Here is a 22,939-nt window from a genome sequence, read left to right as displayed (position 1 = left end):
AATGGACGAGGAGAAGGCCGAGGTACTCAACAACTTTTTTGCCTCAGTCTTCACTGGCAACCTCTCTTCCCACACCTCTCGAGTGCATGGACCGCAAGGCAGGGACTGGGGGAGCAAAGTCCCTCCCACTGTAAGAGAAGATTAGGTTCGAGACCCCCCGAGGAACCTGAACATACATAAGTCTACGGGACCTGACGAGATGCATCCCAGAGTCCTGAGGGAATTGGCTGATGTAGTTGCCAAGCCACTCTCCATGATATTCGAAAAGTCATGGCAGTCAGGTAAAGTCCCCGGTGACTGGAAACAGGGAAACATTGCACCCATTTTTAAAAAGGGTAGAAAGGAGGACCCTGGGAACTACCGACCTGTCAGCCTCACCTCTGTGCCTGGGAAGATCATGGAACAGATCCTCCTAGAAGCTATGCTAAGGCACATGGAGGACAGGGAGGTGATTCGAGACAGCCAGCATGGCTTCACCAAGGGCAAGTCTTGCCTGACCAACCTAGTGGCCTTCTACGATGGAGTGACTACATCAGTGGACAAGGGAAGAGCTACGGATGTCATCTATCTGGACTTCTGTAAGGCCTTTGACACGGTCCCTCACAACATTCTTCTCTCTAAATTGGGAAACATTGCACCCATTTTTAAAAAGGGTAGAAAGAAGGACGCTGGGAACTACCGACCTGTCAGCCTCACCTCTGGAGAGATATGGATTTGATGGGTGGACTGTTTGGTGGATGAGGAATTGGTTGGATGGTCACATCCAGAGGGCAGCGGTCAACGGCTCAATGTCCAGGTGGAGACTGGTGACGAGTGGTGTCCCTCAGGGGTCCGTATTGGGACTAGTACTGTTTAATATCTTCATCAATGACATAGACAGTGGGATCGAGTGCACCCTCAGCAAGTTTGCAGATGACACCAAGCTGAGTGGTACGGCTGACATGCCTGAGGGACGGGATGCCATCCAGAGGGACCTGGACAAGCTCGAGAAGTGGGCCCATGTGAACCTCATGAGGTTCAACAAGGCCAAGTGCAAGGTCCTGCACCTGGGTCAGGGCAACCCCCAGTATCAATACAGGCTGGGGGATGAAGGGATTGAGAGCAGCCCTGTGGAGAAGGACTTGGGGGTGTTGGTGGATGAACAGCTGGACACGAGCCGGCAATGTGCGCTCGCAGCCCAGAAAGCCAACTGTATCCCGGGCTGCATAACAAGAAGCGTGGCCAGCAGGTCGAGGGAGGTGATTCTGCCCCTCTACTCTGCTCTGGTGAGACCCCACCTGGAGTACTGTGTCCAGCTCTGGAGTCCCCAGTACAAGAAGAACATGGACCTGTTGGAGCAGGTCCAGAGGAGGGCCACAAAAATGATCAGAGGGATGGAACCCCTCTCCTATGAGGACAGGCTGAGAGAGTTGGGGTTGTTCAGCCTGGAGAAGAGAAGGCTCCAGGGAGACCTCATTGCGGCCTTTCAGTGCTTAAAGGGGGCTTCTAAGAAAGATGGGGACAGAGTTTTTAGTAGGGCCTGTAGCGATAGGACAAGGGGTAATGGTTTTAAACTAAAAGAGGGCAGATTCAGACTAGATATAAGGAAGACATTTTTTACAATGAGGGTGGTGAAACACTGGAACAGGTTGCCCAGAGAGGTGGTAGATGCCCCATCCCTGGAAACATTCAAGGTCAGGTTGGACGGGGCTCTGAGCAACCTGATCTAGTTGAAGATGTCCCTGCTCATTGCAGGGGGGGTTGGACTAGATGACCTTTAAAGGTCCCTTCCAACCCAAACGATTCTATGAATTTATCACTGTACAAATACATCCTTAAAAGGTCAACTGAGTGCTCCATCAGGAAGACAACACAAAGATGAGACAATTGGAACTCCAGAAACAAAATTAAGGACATATGATTAATCCACATAATGCTAAATATACTACAATTTTAAGCTCTACATCAAACAGTGTCGTGGTTTAACCCCAGCCAGCAACTAGGCACCACGCAGCCGCTTCCCCCTCCCCACTCCCAGTGGGGTGGGGAGAAGGATGGGAAAAAAAAGTAAAACTCGTGGGTTGAGATAAGAACAGTTTAATAACTAAAGTAAAATACACTACTAACTAATAATAATATAATAATAGTAATGAAAAGGAATATAAAAAAAAAAGAAATAACATCCAAGAAAAGACAAGTGATGCAGAATGCAATTGCTCACCACCCGCTGACCGATGCCAGAGCAGCGATCCACCCCTCCTGGCCAACCCCCCCCCAGTTTATATACTGGGCATGACGTCCCATGGTATGGAATACCCCTTTGGCTAGTTCAGGTCAGCTGCCCCAGCTCTGCTCCCTCCCAGCTTCTTGCACACCTGCTTGCTGGCAGAGCATGGGAAACTGAAAAGTCCTTGGCTTAAGATAAGCGCTACTTAGCAACAACTAAAACATCAGAGTGTTATCAACATCATTCTCCCACTAAATCCAAAACCCAGCACTGTACCAGCTACTAAGAAGAAAATTAACTCTGTCCCAGCCGAAACCAGGACAAACAGCAGGATAAAAGCTAGCTTTAAAAAAAAAAAAAAAAACCAACACACCAAAGAGAATAGATTGTATTCAGCTATTAAACATTTGGGATCCTGTTGCAAAGGATAATACCTAGAATCAGAAAAAGGAGAGCAAATATACAGGACAAAACATTAACAGCTTACGTTTCACACCACTCAGTAATATAAGCAGTGTGTAGTACTGCAGCTAGTCCTAAAGTGTACCAAATTCAATCACTTATAGTACAGTAGGAGAACTCTTATTCTGAAGTACACTTGAGAAAGCCCATCACTCCTCTGGCAGTGCAAATAGATTTTCCAACAAAATTCTCTTTTGTTTCTAATAAAATTATTTGAGTGTCTTTGTGACCAAAGCTGCTTTGGCAATACAGAAAACAAAATACTCATGAGGTTTCTATTAAATACTATATAGAATCTTATTTCAATGGCTGGAAAGCCAAAATTTAAGCTGCCAAGAGAATGAATTTCACCTTTGACTTCACCATTCCTGGCAAGAAGAAAAGAGAAGGGAGGAGGGGAGGGAGGGGAGAAAAGAGAAGGGACAAGTGATCTTAATTCAGGAAGAGTTATGGCATGAACCATCAGTAGTCAGAGACTTCTGACAGACTCTGCTTGAAACCACATACTGCGTATTCACAAAGTTTGAGAAAACTGCTCATACAAAAGCCTTTTGGACAAATATTACAGTGACTCCCAGAAGTCTGCTTCTGAGAGCCTGTTAACCAAATATGACAGTAGCTTGCCAGTACCTCTTGAAACTGGATGTGCAAGTGTGTCAAAAAGAATCATAAAAGATATGCTCCTCTCTAAGGCTTTCATTATTTCACAAGATAAGACCTACATATATCTGGAGTGAAAGTAGCCTGTCCAGTTGAAAGCAGAATTCAGGTAAGCATGGAAAAGAGATAGCTAAAATCCTTGATGGCTCACAGCATGTCTAACAAAAGCTGTGTATCTTGCTCCTGACTCTCAACAGCAGCAGTTCTTCAAAGCTATGTGCATTACAGCAGAAACACTGAACATCTGGGAGAGCACGTGTGACAAAGTATGAACCTCATTCGTATGTAAAAATTCAAAACATTAATGATTAAGAAGCATGTTTTATGGTAAAAATGTTTTAAAGCAAAAAATTGCTAAGTTTCTTTGATATGCTTTTAATATTAATTATGCAAGGACTCCCTTAGGTTGGTTGGTTTGTTTTTGAAATCAAGCAGAAATGTCACACTCTTTTTTGTCTTTCCGTTTACATGACATTAAGTTTTCAGTCTACATATACTTCACCCAAAACAAAGATTCACAATCATGCTGTGTCTGACTTGAAACATTATTCTGGTAGTTCACTGAAACACAGAATTCACCAGGTATTTTCTCTCTCAACCCTGACTGTATAACGTGGGGCTTGCTTATCACCTCCAACTGTCAGATATACTGAAGTGAGCATACATCTCCTTGCTAGTAACAGACTTCACAACTAAACAGTATGAGTACCAGGCAAGAATATTCAGCCTTTTTAATCAGCCTCTTTTGGATACTTTTTAGATTTAGGAAGACAACACAGTACGCTGAAAAATTAGTTCATATTTTGAACCTTTTTTTATAATACAAAGAGTGCAACATTCTCTTTCAAATTTAGACTAAAGATCTAAAACTCCCGACATACACGGCATATCTAGGACAGCACTTTCAGCACAGAAAGCATTTAAATGGGGGGGGGGAGTTACTTAAAGTAGTATGAAGTTAATTATAGTAGTATGAAAAAGACAACTATTGCATTAAAAATTACCGAAAAATTTCAGGATGGAAATTACTTTTTCTATAGTTCATAAAGTCAGCATCTATCTTTATTACAACTGGCTAGATAATATTCCTGTAATAAATACTGAAAGAGCTAACATCTACCTAACCCAATGCAGAAGTGTTTCAGGATCACTTCATCCATGTAAAGACAGGATTCCTGTCATTATGCCAAAACTGGACAGAGTGATGCAAGTAACATCTGGCTGGTGCCTAGTTTAGCTTACTCAACACTTTAGAAGTTGTATATACAGAGAATAATTTGCCCAAGGGTTTTGCCTCACCCCCTCTCCCCCCCCATTCACTTTGTGTTTTGACACCTCTCCACCTCTGTTTCCAGTACAGACAATAATCTGTTATTCAAGGTAACAGGAGGAGAAAAAGAGAAAAAAAAAAAAAAACACAAAAAACCCCACAAAAAACAACCAACCTAGATGAACTGAGAAATGCATCATTCAGATATTCCACAGCTTGAATCCTGCCATATAACAACAGCTGCAGTATAGCACGACTTGTAAGTATCACAGTATAATGCTCTCATCACACATTATAGATGACTATGTAGATTACTAGCATCAAAGCACATAGCTAGCTAAGCTAGCTCAGACCTGGTGACATGCCTGAGGCAACAAGATGTCCCCAGACACAGTAGTTCAGTGTGGACTAAGCTCAGTGGCTCTGCTGGGGTCAGGTCAGTTAAATTTAAACTGAATTTAATTAAATTAAGCATACTTAAGTGAGGGTTGGTACTGGCTCCCTATTTCTGACCACTATGGTTTATCACAGCAAGGGCAAGATCCAAGTACATGGCATGAACCTTAGCTCAATGCAATAACCCTCCCAAGAACCCAACTGCAGGGAAGAAAGAGCCTGCCTCCACAAACTGACCTAGTAAGGTCACCCGGAGCTGAGCTGACCCGTATGGAACCAATGGCACACCTACAATACACCCCCAGGAGCACGCAGCTACAGCTGCATCCTTGCAGAAGCAGATCAGGTACAGAAAGGTTTGCTAGTTCTCTCTAGCTACACTGATACGGCACTTGAGCTAACAGATCTGTTGGACTCCATTTGTCCCTCCATCTGCAGCATTAATAATTCAGAACCCACCCAGTTAATTTGACTATAAGAAAGAAACTGAGAACTGACACACACACTTAGTGTCTTCCTAGTAAACATACTTCAGCTTCCTAGAAACTTGCATCAGCACACATTGTTCTTAAGCTGCCATTCAGCATTGTGACAGTAATTTCCATCTTATGCACACCTGAGCTATGCAGTATGTTAAGATTGATTGGGACAGCATCTTAACTGCTCATCCTTTAAAATTCTTCCAGATTTTCTTGTAGAGCAACAAAGAATGACGACTGTAAACTGAAATAATTAAACAATTAAAATTAATCAGTTTTATTTATTAAGTTGGAGAAATGTGCAAGTGGTACTCATCCACATGTTCTATTACTCACAAGCAATTAGAACCATGGAGAGGAGAAAAAAACAAACCAAACAAAAAAAAAACCACAAAAAACCCAGAACCCTAAACACATCTGATTAGAGCTCAGGTGTAGAGGTAACAATAAAAATTCAAAAATGCAGATATAACACTAAATCCATTCTGTCACATTTTCAAATATGCAAGAAAGCTGTGTTTCCATGTGCTCAAAAGTAATTAGATTCTCCAGCATCAGAAGACAGAAATGCAAGTCCTGCAAGATATCCACCTATAAAAATTAGGTTTAAAAAAAAAAAACCCACACAAAACACACTAACGTATTAGCAACTAATTTGAAAGGCTGTTAAAGAGATAATCTGCATTTTCCTCAACTATGAGAGTTACCAGAAAACCACCATACTTTAATTATGAGTCAGATTTAGAAAGTCCACACAAAGCACAATTTTAAGAGTCCTTGCACCCTGGAATTCAATTTTCTTAATAAGAGTACTATGCAGGAAAAAACCCCACATTGATAAAAAAAGTCTTAGGAAAGTTATGCTGTGGCAAAAGCTGAGATACTTAACTTTATGTGGACATGGACAGTGTCAATTATCCATGCACATATGAGAATGTATACAGTTTTAAACTGTATTATAATACTATAGAAGAATTATATATTCTATATAGAGAATTATTATAGAATATAATTTAATTATAAGAAATCTGAATTTCACAACTAGGGGCCTACAAACAACACAGCACATTGTTGAAAGTTCTTGCCTTACCAATTTACTCAGTTGTAACTTTGCAGAAATACAACGCTAGTTGTAGAACAAGCATTTCCTCTCCAAGGCCAATGGATTCTGGGGACTGCGGGATTTAGCCTATGAAAAGTTTTGTTGTTTTACCCATCCATAACAAGGAAAAGCTATAATGAAGGGTCAGCAATATCCAGCTTTCTATGTGATCCTACTAATGCATTAAAGATGTGCTCTGCAAGACCATCTCAAGTAAGCAATGATGTTAGCTATACAATTTAATAACTAAAACAGTCTGAAGTTTCCAAACTCTCCCATATTTCTAAATTTAGTAGCACTCTAGCAGAATAAGTCCATGGGACTGGCCACGTGCACTCCAATAATCCTTCCATGCAATACTCAAAGAACTCTAATAACAGTATTGCTTGCAATAGCAAAAATTTATGGAAACCTGATAAGAGTAGGTCTAAAATGCTTAAGGGATTGGAGTATTTGTCATGAGAAGAGAGGCTGAGAGCTGGGATTCTTCAGCCTGGAGAAGAGAAGGCTCAGGGGAATCTTATCACTGTGTATAAATACTGATGGAGGGGAGTAAAGAAGACAGAGCCAGATTCTTCTCAGTGGTATCCGGTGAACAGACAAGAGACAATGGTCACAAATTGAAATACAAGAAAAACCCTTTTTACTCTAAGGGTGATTGAACATTAGAACAGATTGCCCAGAGAGGCCGTCAAGTCTCCATCCTTGGAGACCGGATATTCAAAACCCAACTGGACAAGATCCTAAGCAACCTGCTCTAGTTGACTCTGCTTTGAGCAAGAGGGCTGGCTGAACTAGACAATCTCCAGAGATCTCTAACTTCAACCGTTCTGTGATTCTGTGAAGATTCAGGTTACATTAAACTAGTGACAGAAGTTTACATCTTCAGACCTTCCTGCGTTCACTGGCTGCTTTCTGAACAAATCAGACTTTAGAAACCTTAAAAGCATGGTGTGAAAGAAGATACCACAGCCCTAATGCTTGGAAGAGGCAAAGGGAAATCAGGCAATATATCCTGTAGAAGCTAAAATCCTGCTGCTAACATAAGATCACATGGATTGACTTATGAGGATTTTGAGGAATGTAACAGACAGGAGATCTACTTTTAACAGAGACACTGTGTGCAGCACATCAGTCCAAACACAGGAGCTCTTGAGCATCTGCAAGACACCTCTCATCAATACACACTGAATGTCTTTAGCTATCCCAGAGTGCAGAAGGGGTTAGTAGAAGAGTAAAAAGGTAACGTAGACTGTGGAATTTTAACCAAAGGAGGAGGGCATCTAACATTAGTGTGGTTAAATTTTTTCCAGCATTGTTTCAAACATGCCAGTCAGAATTGGATGTTACTGTCCATTTTTTTGTGGGGCGGTGTTTTTTTGTTTGGCGGTGTTTTTTTGTTTGGTTAGGGTTTTTTGGGGTTGGTTTTTTTTTTGGTTGGTTGGTTGGGGTTTTTTTGGGGTGGGGTGGGGGGGTGGTTTTTTTGTTTTTGGGGTTTTTTTGGTTTGCGGGGGTTTTTTGTTTGTTGGGGTTTTTTTTTTTTGGTTGCTATTAATGCAAGTCAGTTATCCCAGGAAACAAGTAAGCCCTGTGTTCTTGGTGCAGAGGCTGCTACCTGATCTACTCTTCCATTTCATACTAGACTGACCCCAGCAAACACTTTCTCCATACTGCAAGGAGGCCCTCACTTCCTGCCTACAATCCTCAACTCTTCCCATCGCACTCCTTTAACTATTCCCAAACAGTTTCACAAGCAGAGGGGCCAGTTTCCTTAGGAAATTAGGACTTAAAAAATAAAATAAAGCTACTTTAGCCTAGTAAACAATCCCCCTTAATGGAGGTTTCTCTAGGAGGCAATTCAAAGCACTTAAGTTAGGCCTGTTCTCTCTCCCCATTGACCACAAGCATAGAGGAAAAACTATTCTCCCTGCACTGAAGTCAGCTGTTGCAATTACTCCGCATAGTAACAATTTTCAACAGTGACTGCTTTCACAGAGTTCTCCAAACTCCACCTTTAGAAAAGGTTGCTAACTGTTCTCTTGAACAGAATACAAAAAGCTACATTGAAATTTTATTTTTCAAAAAACTTCACTGCTTTTTTTGTAGAAAAGTACTACTGTATTGGCCTGGTTTCGGCTAGGACAGAGTTAATTTTCTTCCTAGTAGCTGGTATAGTGCTGTGTTTTGGATTTAGTAGGAAAAGAATGTTGATAACACACTGATGGTTTCAGTTGTTGCTAAGTAGTGTTTATCCTAAGTCAAGGATTTCTCAGCTTCTCATGGCCAGCCAGCAAGAAGGCTGGAGGGGCACAAGAAGCTGGGAGGGGACACAGCCAGGACAGCTGACCCAAACTGGCCAAAGAGCTATTCCATACCATATGACATCATGCCCAGTATATAAACTGGGGAGAGTTGGCCAGGAAGGGTGGATTGCTGCTCAGGAACTAACTGGGCATCGGTCGGTGAGTGGTGAGCAATTGCATTGTGCATCACTTGTTTTGTATATTCTAATTCTTTTAGTATAATTATTGCCATATTACTATTATTAACAATATTTTTCCTTCCTTTCTGTCCTATTAAACTGTCTTTATCTCAACCCACGAGGGTTTTTGGGTTGTTTTTTTTTCGATTCTCTCCCCCATCCCACTGGGTGGGGGGAGTGAGCAAGCGGCTGCATGTTGCTTAGTTGCCGGCTGGGGTTAAACCACGACGTATATCTAAAGGCAGAGCATATGTATCTAAAGGAGTTAGCTAACTTACCTTACAAAAAAAGTAAGATCTTGTTGCTATGTGCTGGTTTTGGCTGGGGTAGAGTTAATTTTCTTCACAGGAGCTAGTATGAGGCTATGTTTTGGATTCGTGCTGGAAACAGAGTTGATAACACAGGGATGCTTTCGTTATTGCTGAGCAGCGCTTACACAGAGTCAAGGCCTCTTCTGCTTCTCACCCCACCCCACCAGCGAGGAGGCTGGGGGTGCACAAGAAGTTGGGAGGGGACACAGCCGGGACAGCTGACCCCAACTGACCAAAGGGATATTCCATACCATATGTATTGGGTCTAGCTGAGATGGAGTTAATTTTCCCCATAGCAGCCCTCATAGTGCTGTGCTCTGTATTGGTAGCTAGAAAGGTGTTGATAACACACCAGGGTTTTGGCTACTGCTGAGCAGTGCTCCCACAGCATCAAGGCTGTCTCTCCAACATTGCCCCCCCCTCACCAGTAGGCTGGGGGTGGGCAAGATCTTGGGAGGGGACAGAGCCGGGACAGCTGACCCCAACTGACCAAAGGGATATTCCATACCATATGACGTCTGCTCAGCAATAAAAGCTAGGGGGAGGAGGAGGAGGAAGTGGGGGGCATTCGTTTGTTTACGTTTGTCTTCCAGAGCAACCGCTACGCGTACTGAAGCCCTGCTTCCCGGGAAGTGGCCGAACATCGCCTGCTGATGGGAAGTAGAGAATAAAATCTTTTGTTTTCCTTTGCTTTCACGCGCGACCTTTGCTTCTGCTTTATTAAACTGCCCTTATCTTGACCTATGAGCCTTTTGTTTTATTTTCTCCCCCTGTCCAGTTGAGGAGGGGGAGTGATAGAGCGGCTTTGGTGGGCACCTGGCATCCGGCCAGGGTCAACCCACCACACCATATGACGTCATGCTCAGCATATAAAGCTGGGGGAAGAAGGAGGAAGGGGGGGACGTTCGGAGTGATGGCGTTTGTCTTCCCAAGTAATGGTTACGCGTGATGGAGCCCTGCTTTCCTGGAGATGGCTGAACACCTGCCTGCCGATGGGAAGTGGTGAATGAATTCCTTGTTTTGCTTTGCTTGTGTGCGCGGCTTTTGCTTTACCTACTAAACTGTCTATCTCAACCCGTGAGTTTTCTCACTTTTACCCTTCCGATTCTCTCCACCATCCCACCAGGTGGGAGTGAGCGATTGGCTGTGTGGTGCTTAGTTGCCAGCTGGGGTTAAACCATGACATGCTACAATAAAGTAGTATTAAATTTTAAAGCCATTCTTTTTAACTAAACTTCAGCATGACACCAAAGAAACAAGAAATAAAATTATTCTCCAGCTGCTGGGGCTACTTCCAAAACCCAAATTTAAGAACAGTCTAAGGGATCTTAATTCCCTGAAATAGTAAAGGGTAGAAATAACTTTTACGCTAAAGCATGAAATTTCTAGATATTCAGCTATAAGTTAATACGACTAGAGCATTCCTCCAGCTAGTATTTCTGAGAGAGAGATCAGCATAAGAATAACTGAAAGAAAAATTAAACCAAAACACAGATTTGTGGGAGATTTTAGTGGAATGAAAAAAAAAAAAAAAGTGTAATATTTTTCATCAAGTAAAAGTACTTACCTGACATTTTTCCCTTGTTCTCTCAACATCTTCACTAGATCAGCTATGGGATACTGAGCTTTTGCTGCACATAAACCATAACCTGAAAGAATTTCCAAATTTTAAGCTATTTTTCTGTTTCAGTGCAGACAGAATAGTTATGAGGAATAAGTGTACCTTCCACACAAACAGAAGCTCTCATAATTAAAAATAAACAAAAAACCAATATATACATCAGATACTCATATATTCCCAGGGGAGTTTCAGCCTGACCACTATAATTCAGTAGCTGAATATGGCTTTTAGCAGCAAATAATCTTTTCAGTCTTTCTATCTGAATTAATTCAGCAGAGCAATAAAGCCCAGGAAGAAAATGCAGAGTATAAATTATTAATGGTGTCCTCAAGGTTTGACCACAGGAGCAAGAGACAAACTCCTTGAAGATGTTTGCAAGCTTTGTTTGAAACAAAAGGTAACTTCCCAAATTAGAACCCTATCTCACTGATGTTTTCATTTAAGCTGAAGCAAAATGAAAGACTACTTCAGTTTTTAGCATTCTTCTCATTCCGATGCTAAAATATAATTTAACACAATAGTTGTGCCATTCAGTCGAAGGAAAACAAGTCTTGAACTAACTCCCCACCTGACTTCTCCTAACAGGAAATGTGCTATTGAACTATATAAGCCTATGGCCAACATAAGAGTTTCAGAGAACTCAGGATTTTGGTTTTCAGGTTTTTTTCTACTTTAATTCCAGTATTTATTGAATACTAATTAAGTTCGAGATTTTTTTTTCTGCAGGCTTTTTAACAAAACAATGCAGAATCGAGCAAGTAGACAAGAAGCATAAACAAAATCCTCTCTTTGAGTAACTTAAGAGACAGATATTTTGTTATTGGTACCATTAGTACTGTGGTAGTGCCTGGAAACTCACACCACAACAGCTATACACAAAATTAACTGTAAACATAATTTACAAAAGACAGCCTTTGTCCTGAAGAATTTAAAATCTAAGTAAATAGGACAAAGTTTGAAGAGATGCACACAAGGAAAAATAAAGTGACATACACATTTCTACACAGAGGAATTATGACTAACCTGTGAACAAAAACAGATCCCACAACCCCAGTCAACATTTGACATGCTGCTGCTATGTTGCAACTGCAAGACAGGCTACAGGTTTTTTGGTTTGGGTTTTTTGTTTGTTGTGTTGGTTTGATTTTTTTTAATAATACATCCTCTGAACATCTTGCTGTATGAGTCAAGAGTATCTTACCTGGAGTAATAATAATGTTATTGGCTTCCTTTATCATTTCAATTGCATTGTCCACATTGATTTCCATGTGGGTTCCAGTAATTTCCATGGGCTTCCCACCAGCTGTTGATGTGGTGCCATAGCCCCCTAGAATCACATTTGCAAGGGAACGGTTCATAGCCTGAAAGACAAGAGTTTTTTTGATCGGCTAAAGATGAAATCCTAAAACAAAGGAGAGGAGATGACCACAAATAAAACTTCTGAAGATATTAAAACCTTCCTGACAATAGTCTTTGTCTGCTGGTTTTGCCTGTTTTCAACTCAAAACTTCTTAAAACAGGCTCCTTAAAACAGAGACCCAGATTAAAACAGCAATAGCCAAACATCAGCTTCTAACACATTACACATGTAACAAGAGATCATCAGCATCTCCCCAAGGCAAAGAACAAAACAACACAAATTAAAAAAAAAAAAAAAAAACCCAAAAAACACACCTCAGCAAATATTGGTCTCTTTCTGTTCTTAAAAGGGAGGGCTATAAAAGAATGCATATTTGATGACGGATTTTTATTTTTATATATATAAATAAAATATACACACAATTTTTGCAAGATATTTTCTTAAGTTCTTGAGCAATTCAACATGTAAGCACAGAACTGCTATATGACAGCATGGAAGCCACGTAGCTCTTACAGGTAGCACAGAAGCAAAGCTCCTACAGCATCAAGACAGAAAAGAACAGAACAAAGCTAAGTAGCCACACAAAACTAACCAAATGCTAACTCAAAACAAATTGTAATGAACTGAAGGGGGCCATTAACTTACTGTCGGAGCACCAAAGGGGAACAAGAGATCTTAAACTAGGAGCTTTAAGAGGAGAACACATCCTGAAAATTCGGCTCTGTAGATACATAGCCAGGAAAAGCCACTGGCTAAATGCTTTTACTGGCATGTCTCCTTGTGAGCGTGGTCCCAAAGCAATATCTGGAAGTAGGCAAAACTTGTAATTGCAGTAAACAAAACTTTAGACGCAGGAAAGGAACAGGATAAATCGCTTCTTTAAACAAACACGTGTGTCATACATCTGCTGTGCTAGCTCAGAAACCACAGAAAAATTTAAGAATAGATCTGGAGAGGCACACATACAAGCAAGAGGAAACACCCACACAAAAGTATGCTTCCAAGTGTCCATTTTCCACTGACATTTCAAATCATGCAACTCCACAGGTTTTTGCTATAGTCTGAGAAGATGTACGATTCTGAAATTCTGCATCTAGCAAATAAGCACAAAGACATTAGAAGAACTTTTGTTTATCCTGATACATCATCACTGTTTCAGATACTGTAAGACAGGCACAAACGCAGGCTCTGTGAAATCAGCATCTTTCTACTGACTGCAGTGGGCAGTAGTTCATATCTTCTAAGAACACACTGCCTTTGACATTTATCACAATATTAAACCTTCAAAGAGAAAAACAGACTACTTAGTATATTGCATCAGTTAAGTGTCAGGTAAGACACACTAGACAGAAGAATACCCTCTTCAGATGTTACACACGCTAAGCTTACAAGCAGCAAAGCACTTTCTACTCATATCTAAACCAAAAAAGACAACAGTAAGACCAGACCAAAGGAAAAAAGTTCAAATATTAGAAATCTGAGAATCCACACAAAGCAAGCATGAGATTGAAGCACCCTTGCCTGGCTATGCACCACAGAGCCGAGGAAAGAGGAGGGAAGTCTGGCAAAAAGGGGGTGGTACAGAAGGCTTCAAAATGAGCCAAGACCTCATCAAGCAACAATTAACCAATGCAGCTAAGACCTACCCATCACAGGGGCACTGTGGTAAGTCTTCTATAGCCTCTTTCACCTTCTTTACCACCACAGACCACAAACATATGAACAAAGTGCAGACTTCACCATTCAAAGATAATCCAACTACCAGCAAAAAGCCCTCTCTGCTGTGCATACACAGGTGATACTGGCCAGGAGCTTCCAGCCAGGGAAAACTAAACCCTTCATCCCTGAGAACTCCAAGCCCTTCCACACCACAGTGTGCCCACATAAACCACACAGCTAGTACAGGTGATGGACCAGCATACAATTTGTAAGATTAACACAATTTGTCCCTTCTCTTGCTCTCATCACCCCAATTAATGGTTCCTCTTCTACCTGAAGCATTTTCCCCCATCCCTAAGCATACTGATTCTAATACTACAGTTGCAATCATCAAGTATTTGCTCGGGGCAGGGGGAGAGAGAGAGAGGAGGACATGCTAATACAATCAAATGTTCTGAAAAAAATCACGTTGCGTTAGTGTTTTAAAAGAAGTCACAATTCGCAGGATGAGTGAACAGTACAGGCCTTTGCTTTTTTGTTTTGAAGTTAAATTTTTTTGTCCTTAACTCACCTCAATAGGCACAAAAGATGGATGGGTGGAAAAATCAAACTGATACGAGTGCAAAAATTAAGATATTATCTGAATATATGTTGGCCAATTTTATCAACTCATGTAAAAGCTTTAAGAGATTATCTGGATAGGCTTTGGATGATTAAGCTACAGTTTTATCACAAAAAGTAATTGGAAATGTTGTAAGAAGTTTTCAACCATTAAGATGTTTCCACAAACACCTTTTAATCTGTACTAGATAAGCTTCAATAAATATACTGCTTTAGATGAAAGTCGGGGGGGGGGGGGGGGGGGGGAGGGTTGGACTGTGTTGCTTCATTAGCACAGGTTGCAACAGCCTAAAGCAGGAGTTTATTGAAAAAATTCTTGAACATTTTTTTCTCCTGAAACACAGCTTGAAGACATTGATACTGAATCCCTTGATTATAAGAACACTTTTAAAAGTAATGATTTCCATTAAAGGAAGTAAAGCAGAAAAGAAAAATGCTGGGGGAGAAACAAGTTATTCTGCTTATTGTTTAGAAATTATACAAAATAATTTTAATTTTACTAGCTGATCAACTTTAATTGTCTAAGCTTATGTGAAGCAGCACAAGTTTTCTAGAATATTACCTCAAAAACTAAACTTCCTGAAGTTTGAGAAATACATAGAGGAAAGCCACTGTCACTGCATAACTATTTTGCTAATTATTTCCCCAGGCTTCCTATTTACCTAGATCCTTCCAAACAACAGATGCAAGTATCAAAATTCTGTGAGTTCTGAGAGGAGCTAGCAATAAAAAGGGGACAGTAAAAGAAAAATGAAGCTATAGAGTGACTATGCCTACTGGTAAATACATATCCAACAGATCATATTTTCACCAAGACTTACAAGAATTTGATCTTTAAAGAACATACTTTTCATACCTGTGTTACCCCCATAAGTATCATCTTTCTACTGATATTGACTAAATTGCTGACTGTATACAAAATATATATATTTATATATAAAAAGATATCCTATAAGCCACATAATCTGATTTCCTTTTGATAAGGAGATACAAAATGTTCACAAAAGAACAAGATTCTTTAAAATTCATACCTGGGATTGTTCATTTGAACTCACCTCCATGAAGCTGCACAAAAATACTTTTTTAAGCTTTTCTGAAATTGTTCCTCAAGAGAGATGAAAATGAATGTTACTGAACATTCCTAATGTGATAACAACACTATTTATCAGCAGAGAGGAAGTAAAAGAGGACAGACAGGGCTGACCACAGAAAAACATCAGGACAGGAGAATAGCAACACTGATCATACAAGAACACAAGAGCAGAAGTGAAACAGAATTACACAACAGAGAATCAGGAGGTTGGCAACTGTTGCACTGTGAACAGTTTTCTTTAATTCATTACCTCTCCATCTTCAAAAACGAGACACACACGGGAAGACAAGAGAGACTTCTGTACAAATGCTCCAGGAAAAAAGGAGACTATTACTAATAATGCAATACAATTACACAGAGAGTTGAAGCTCAAGTTTGCTCTGACACAGACGTTAGTATCAGCAATACATTAATGCAAGCCTGCTGCCACCCCGTGGTACTTCAAAGTAGCTGCTCTGAAGAAAGTAGCACACTTTCCTATACTTCAAAAAAACAAACTTTAAATTACTCTCTAGTCAAACCAAATGTGTTGGTTTGTTGTTGTTTTGGTTTTGTTTTTAAAGGAATTCATTACTTAAAATATCTCCTGCTGATAAATTTTAAATTTAGTTTAAATTTAACAACACTGCAGAGTGATGACTAAAAAGACAGCTGAGCACAAGTAATCATATCTATTTGAGCCCAGATTCAAACCCTGAATGCCTAAGTCAACACAAAGGCTTTCCTCAGTTTTGAAGTGGGTATCTCTCCAAACCAGAGAGAGATGACTGACATCTAGTCCAACAGTTTCAATCAAGAATTTTCTAGTCTCTAAACACCTAGTAGTCTGGTCTTCTGATTGCTTATCTTCCTAGCAAACATGCTGAATAAGGTTTCTCATTACTTGGAAAACAAGCACAATTTCTGCTCACTTCTTACCACACACATGATGTAAGAGAGGATGGCACCAGAGGAGCCAATGAGTGCACCAACAATGGTCAGCAAGTTGTTGTTCAGTAGGAAGCCCTCAGCACACAAAGCCCATCCAGAATAACTGTTCAGGACAGTAATAACTACAGGCATGTCAGCACCTCCAATAGCTGCTGTTAAAGTGACACCCTGGAAAAGGAAAGAAAATACACACTTCAGTATAAGACATGACTAAGGAGAACATGCAAAGAGGACAGTCTGCCTGCAGCATTAAAAAAATAAATATGAAGTTACTTAATAACCCAATCCAAGTATTTTCAACATAGGAGACATCAAGCTGTGGCCTGAGGATTTGACTTACCGATTCTGCCTTCTGAGAGAGGACAGGAAGGCACTCCACTGTCCTCATCCTGTGCTTAGTCACATATTTTTACTCACAAAAATATCCCACCAGCTCCATGGAATTATTCATACCAGTAAAGTATTCATACTGAGCAGACTTTGCAAGACTCAGTTTACAGAATGGTAATATGTAGGGTAAATTTTGCAACAGCTGGTGTGAGTGAATGGGGGAAGTTACACATGGGGATAATCTTATTAAGTTATCATGACAACCTGTACATCCAGTGCCTTTATAAGTATTTTAAGGATGAACTTTCCAAAAAGTCTTTTAAAATATCAGTTTATCATATAAAAGCCTCCATTAAGTCATAGCTGCAAAAAGTAATTATATACACACATGCCTGTTCTTTGGAACAGTTCTGTTTTACAGCTAGATTTAGGAAAGTCAGTTGCTACTTGCTACTGCAAGTTAACATACAGACACTATGATGATAGTGACTCAGGATGGTAAAATACAATCATCAAGAGGAAACTTGCAAAGCTGAAGAATGAACTGCTTGTTTAATTTGTTTCACCTCCTATAATTCCCCAACTTACCATTATGGCTGAGAGAGCTGAGACAGAACCTAAACAAGTAATTCCCATAGTGTAACTAGGATCAATCATGTATGGAACCATTCCGCCAACGCTGGCGGCCAGCAATCCTGCATTCAATGCATGTCGACCAGGCAAGAGCAGTGGTGCAGAATTCAGGATACCTGCAGTCAAATGCATATTCAGAGATTGACATGTACATGCAGAAGAACCTGTCTCTTGCCCCAGAGAAGACTGAATACCTCAGCAAAAGAAAAATTAAAAAAAGAAGAGGAAAAAAAAAAAGGGAGGAGCAGAAGATAAAACAAGTTACTTGAAGCTGAGACCTTGTGCTGACTCAGTATTGCAACACATTCAGACTTATTCTAGATTCTCAAATACTCCTGTTTAAACTCTTGTTTTACTTCCTAATCTCTCTTAAGTGTTTCAGAATAATCACAAAGACCTCTTTTCCTCTTGAAAAGCACCTTTTTTTTTTTCCTTCATTAAACTTACTTAAATTCTGGCCCCAAGTCTTTGCATTCTGTGCATGAAGCTCTGTAATAGGAAGCTCTTAGCTGGAACTTCTTAGTACAAGTAATATCTCAGTCTCTCAAAAGCTGTATGCTTAGAAAAATATGACTACACAGATAACCCCAAATATAAAATACTCCTGCTTTCAAATGCTTTAGTTTCACCAGTACCCTCAGTCACACAGACTTCCCACATCGGCAGACTTGAAGGGAAGAGAGGTTTGTGGATTTGTGTGATTCAGTTTAAAAAGACAAACAAGTATTTATTTTCACCCTAGGCTTTAAAACAACACAGCAAAGAGTAAAAATAATTATCCATTACTTTTGGTGTAAGTAATTACTTACCAAGTGTCTCATTTAAATTTAGCTGAATTCAAGAGAAAGAATGAACTGATCAAAGTGTGTGACCTGCTACCTCTAGTTCAATAGCATAGACAAGCTTATTATTATGGTGCTGATATGATGGGGGGGGGATATCAAAAAAAACCCACAAAACAAAACAGGAGAGTGGGCTGAAACAGGCAGTGAAGTTCACCAGGGACATGCGTGCAAATCACTAGGAGGGGTGGAGAAGGGAAGACGGAGAAGAGAAAGAAAATAATTGCTAAGTAGTTACTCATTTATTTCTTCTCAGAAATACATACTACTGACCAAAGCCTTCAAAAGATTATTAGAGAAGACAGCTTTCCATCCATATCATGCTTCCTCCTTCAATGGCTGGTCTCAAACACTGAAGAAAGCAAACAGATGTTTCCCAAAGGAACTATTGCAAGGCTAATAACAAGAGTAGTAATAGGAAGCTCTTAATACCTGTACTAAGAAGTTCCAGCTATCTCAGTCTCTCAAAAGCTGTGTGCTTACAAAACCAAAAATAAATGCAATAAAGAAACCTTCAGATGCATAAGAATCAGGAATTAGTGAGTGTTTAATTTAGAAGGCATATTTACTAAAACAGTAAGAGGCATGGAGTTTGCATAGTAGGTAAATAGATAGTGGATTGGATGGTTTAAAGTGAGTCAGTCTTAACTGATACTGCAAAACTACCTACCTAAATGAAGCCTACAATGCTAAGAACAAAATCCCATAAATATTAGCAGTGCTCACTGAGTCCAGCAACACCAGGGTTTCAATTAAAATGTCTGCTCAGGAAGACGAAGTTGTGATCATAAAGGTTCAATAAAATAGTCAGGTACAGTGTCTTAACAACACTAAAGCAACACTCATTTCTAGATGAGATGAATTGAGGGAAGCTTATATGATTTGGTAATTAATAGCAGTAATATGTCCAAGCACTGAAGACAAACCATTCATAACTAAAGCTGTACACAAGCAAGAACAGAATTTTTAAAAGTACACTCATAAGAATTAAACATATAAACTTCTACCTGATGCAAAATACAATGTTTCTTTCCAATTACACAGCAGTCTAAAGGCAGAGCTAAATCTTGGGGGGGGGGGACGACACACCTTTAACAAATACTTAGTTCTGAATGGAAGGTCTCACCTTGCAGTTTTCCATAAGCAACAAGAGAGCCACTGAAAGTCACCCCGCCAATGTATGTGCCAAGGTACGCCACAATCTTGGTGAGGTTTGCAGCTGGATCAGTAGCGAAGTGAGGATATTCGATTATGTATTCTGCTACACAGGTGAGCACAGCAGCCAAACCAACCAAACTATGGAAAGCAGCCACTAGCTGAGGCAGATCTGTAATCTGGATGCGTTTAGCAATCATCAAACCTATTGAGAGTTGAAGACAGGAGGGAAGTCTTACAAAACACAACTAATCTGTGCAGCTAGAAATTGATATATTATGGTTCAGTGTGCAATGAATACATGCACACACATGCCTGTTCCAATGGAAAAATTTGTTCTACAATAGAAATTGCTATGGCATTTAACCGAAAGCTGCATATGTGTATTTTGTGCAATGAGGATATAATGGAAATTAGAGAGAGGATTAAAGCATATCACGTTCTTAGAAGCTTCATTAAATATTGAGAAATTCAACATTTTCTGTTAAGAAAGCACAATGTGAAAAAGGGAATTTGGCAGCATTCAGTCAGCAACTGAACAGAAGTATGAAGTTGGGCAAGTTCATTCACCTCTGCATACCCAGTTTCCCTAACAGAGATGATGTGCTCCTGCTTTTCCACCAGTCTCTCCATTCTTTACCGCATCCTGATGCATTAATAAAAGCCCTGGGACTTATGATTCTTTGTTCACATACTTGCAAAATAACATAAGCCATAAATGTAAGTTAGTCAATTTGCCTGTGACATATACATTATTTTGCGTATATACAGCTTGCATAAATGCATGTATAGAGCATATATTGTTAGTTTATAGTATCATACACATACCTATGGTACCACCGAGTGCCACTGCACCTGACATCTGCGACAACAATTCAGGTGAGGGTTTAAGGCCCCCAAGAGTTGCTGCTAAACCTCCTGCAACACCAATCATACCCAAAGCATTTCCAAGACGAGCTGTTCCTTGGGTGGACAGACCAGCCAGGGCACCAACACAGCATAAGCCTGAGCCCAGATACATCATCTTTAAAATAAGAAAAACATCAATATGCATACATGAAGTAGAGGCACAAAGTGTATAATCATTATCAAAATCTTTCAGATTATTACACAAAAGGGCAAATTTCTCCAGAATGCGTATGTCACCAGATGGCTTGTTCTTAACTGAAGTAGAAGTCAAACTCTTGACTGTGAGAAATTGTATGGGATGTGATTTTGGCCAATTAATATGTGATATGTATTAAAACTTTTTCCCCACTTTATGAGCTTGGTTTATCTGTACTGTGAATACTAAACTTGCATCAAGCCAACTTTCCTCATCACTTCAAGAAGCAAGTTTTTCTTTAGTACAATCTCAAAGCTAAACTGTCCTGTTCATTATAGGAATAGTCTTGGAATTTGCTTATGGTGCATCTGAACTCCTGTTTTCAAAAAGTATAAACAAGCTTAAATGAACTGAGCTATACATGTCTAGATAACTAAAAAAACCTCTGTATTGGGTTTGCGTGGCAAGGTTTTGGTAGCAGGGGGGCTACAGGGGTGGCTTCTGTGAGAAGCTGCTAGAAGCTTCCCCTATGTCTGATAAAGTCAATGCCAGCCGGCTCCAAGACGGACCCGCCGCTGGCCAAGGCCGAGCCAATCAGCAACAGTGGTAGCGCCTCTGTGGTAACATATTGAAGAAAGGGAAAAGAAGTTACAGGGGAGTAGCAGTTGCAGCCAGAGAGAGAGGAGTGAGAAGATGTGAGAGGAACAACTCTGCAGACACCAAGGTCAGGGAAGAAGGAGGGGGAGGAGGTGCTCCAGGCACTGGAGCAGAGATTCCCCTGCAGCCCATGCTGAAGACCATGGTGAGGCAGGCTGTCCCCCTGCAGCCCACGGAGGTCCATGGTGGAGCAGATATCCACCTGCAGCCCGTGGAGGACCCCACGCCGGAGCAGGTGGATGCCCAAAGGACACTACGACCCCGTGGGAAGCCCACGCTGGAGCAGGCTCCTGGCAGGACCTGTGGAGAGAGGAGCCCATGCTGGAGCAGGTTTTCTGGCAGGACTTGTGACCCCATGGGGGACCCACGCTGGAGCAGTCTGTTCCTGAAGGACTGCACCCTGTGGAAAGGACCCATGCTGGAGCAGTTCGTGAAGAACTGCAGCCTGTAGGAAGGACTCACATTGGAGAAGTTTGTGGAGGACTGTCTCCCGTGGGAGGGACCCCATGCTGGAGCAGGGGAAGAGTGTGAGGAGTCCTCCCCCTGAGGAGGGAGGAGTGGCAGAAACAACATGTGATGAACTGACCTCAACCCCCATTCCCTGTCCCCCTGTGCCACTCGGGGTGGGAGGAGGTAGAGAAAATAAGGAGTAAAGTTAAGCCTGGGAAGAAGGGAGGGGTGGGGGGAAGGTGTTTTTAAGATTTGGTTTTATTTCTCATTATCCTGCTCTGATTTGACTAGTAATAAATTAAACTAATTTTTCCCCAAGTTGAGTCTGTTTTGCCTGTGACGGTAATTGCTGAGTGATCTCCCTGTCCTTATCTCGACCCACGAGCCTTTTGTTTTATTTTCTCTTCCCTGTCCAGTTGAGGAGGGGAGTGATAGAGCGGCTTTGGTGGGCACCTGGCATCCAGCCAGGGTCAACCCACCACAACCTCAATGTATTGCAAGCCCCCAGGATAAAGCTATGCTTGGATTCACTTTTTCCAAACACAGAAAGCAATACACATTGATTTTTCTTACTATTAAAACTAAATGCAAACAGAAGTCCATCTACCATAAAAGATGCTATAGGTACAATCCCTGTACATCCCTCTGTGCTGAAATCTCATCCCATCCAGATGTCATACCTACTTTAACTGTCACTCCAAGTTAAACTTTCAGAAACATTTAAACCAAAGACTGGTTTCTATAGTCACTCTAATATTTAAGCTGTAATTTAGGAAAACTGTCCAATAAATAACAAAGTACCTGCTGCTTTGGGGGAGGGGGGGAAGCTTTCAAAATTTGCAGATTCAGCATTTGAGGTATGATTACAGGCTTAAAGTTAATCAACTTCATATTGGCTTTATTGAAATACATAGCCATGGTCTTAATTAGCTAATTTGCTATTTACTCCTTAACAGAGTAAGCAGTGAAGAAGCATAACTTGCTGTGAACAGCAGGCTGAGCGCCACAAAGTTATCTTCTTACCTGTTCAATATTATAGCCACCATTGAGAGCAGCTGCATAGCCTCCTACAAATACACCACCAGGAAGTAGGTACAAGTAGTTGTACTCAGGAGGGTCTGTGGGACGTTTGAACATATCCAGCATTCTCTGTGTAACTAGAAACCCACCTGGCC

At 40.8% G+C, this 22,939-nt stretch overlaps 1 protein-coding gene across 1 annotated transcript in view; it reads right to left on the bottom strand.

The window, feature by feature from the left end:
* Positions 1–22,939, bottom strand: part of LOC127028862 (NAD(P) transhydrogenase, mitochondrial-like) — a 58,541-nt gene that overhangs the window by 7,770 nt on the left and 27,832 nt on the right. Inside the window, exons 12-18 of the mRNA XM_050914520.1 lie at positions 22,788–22,933; positions 20,441–20,636; positions 19,584–19,817; positions 17,571–17,731; positions 16,641–16,820; positions 12,191–12,350; positions 10,936–11,017 (exon numbers count right to left, since the gene is read on the bottom strand). Of these exons, the coding sequence (XP_050770477.1) occupies positions 10,936–11,017; positions 12,191–12,350; positions 16,641–16,820; positions 17,571–17,731; positions 19,584–19,817; positions 20,441–20,636; positions 22,788–22,933 (1,159 nt within the window). The remainder of the gene's footprint in view (positions 1–10,935; positions 11,018–12,190; positions 12,351–16,640; positions 16,821–17,570; positions 17,732–19,583; positions 19,818–20,440; positions 20,637–22,787; positions 22,934–22,939) is intronic.

The sequence above is a fragment of the Gymnogyps californianus genome, unplaced genomic scaffold (genome assembly GCF_018139145.2).
Source record: "Gymnogyps californianus isolate 813 unplaced genomic scaffold, ASM1813914v2 HiC_scaffold_45, whole genome shotgun sequence".
Taxonomy (NCBI): domain Eukaryota; kingdom Metazoa; phylum Chordata; class Aves; order Accipitriformes; family Cathartidae; genus Gymnogyps; species Gymnogyps californianus.
The sequence above is the reverse complement of the archived record's forward strand: the minus strand, read 5'-3'. Positions and strand labels throughout refer to the sequence as shown.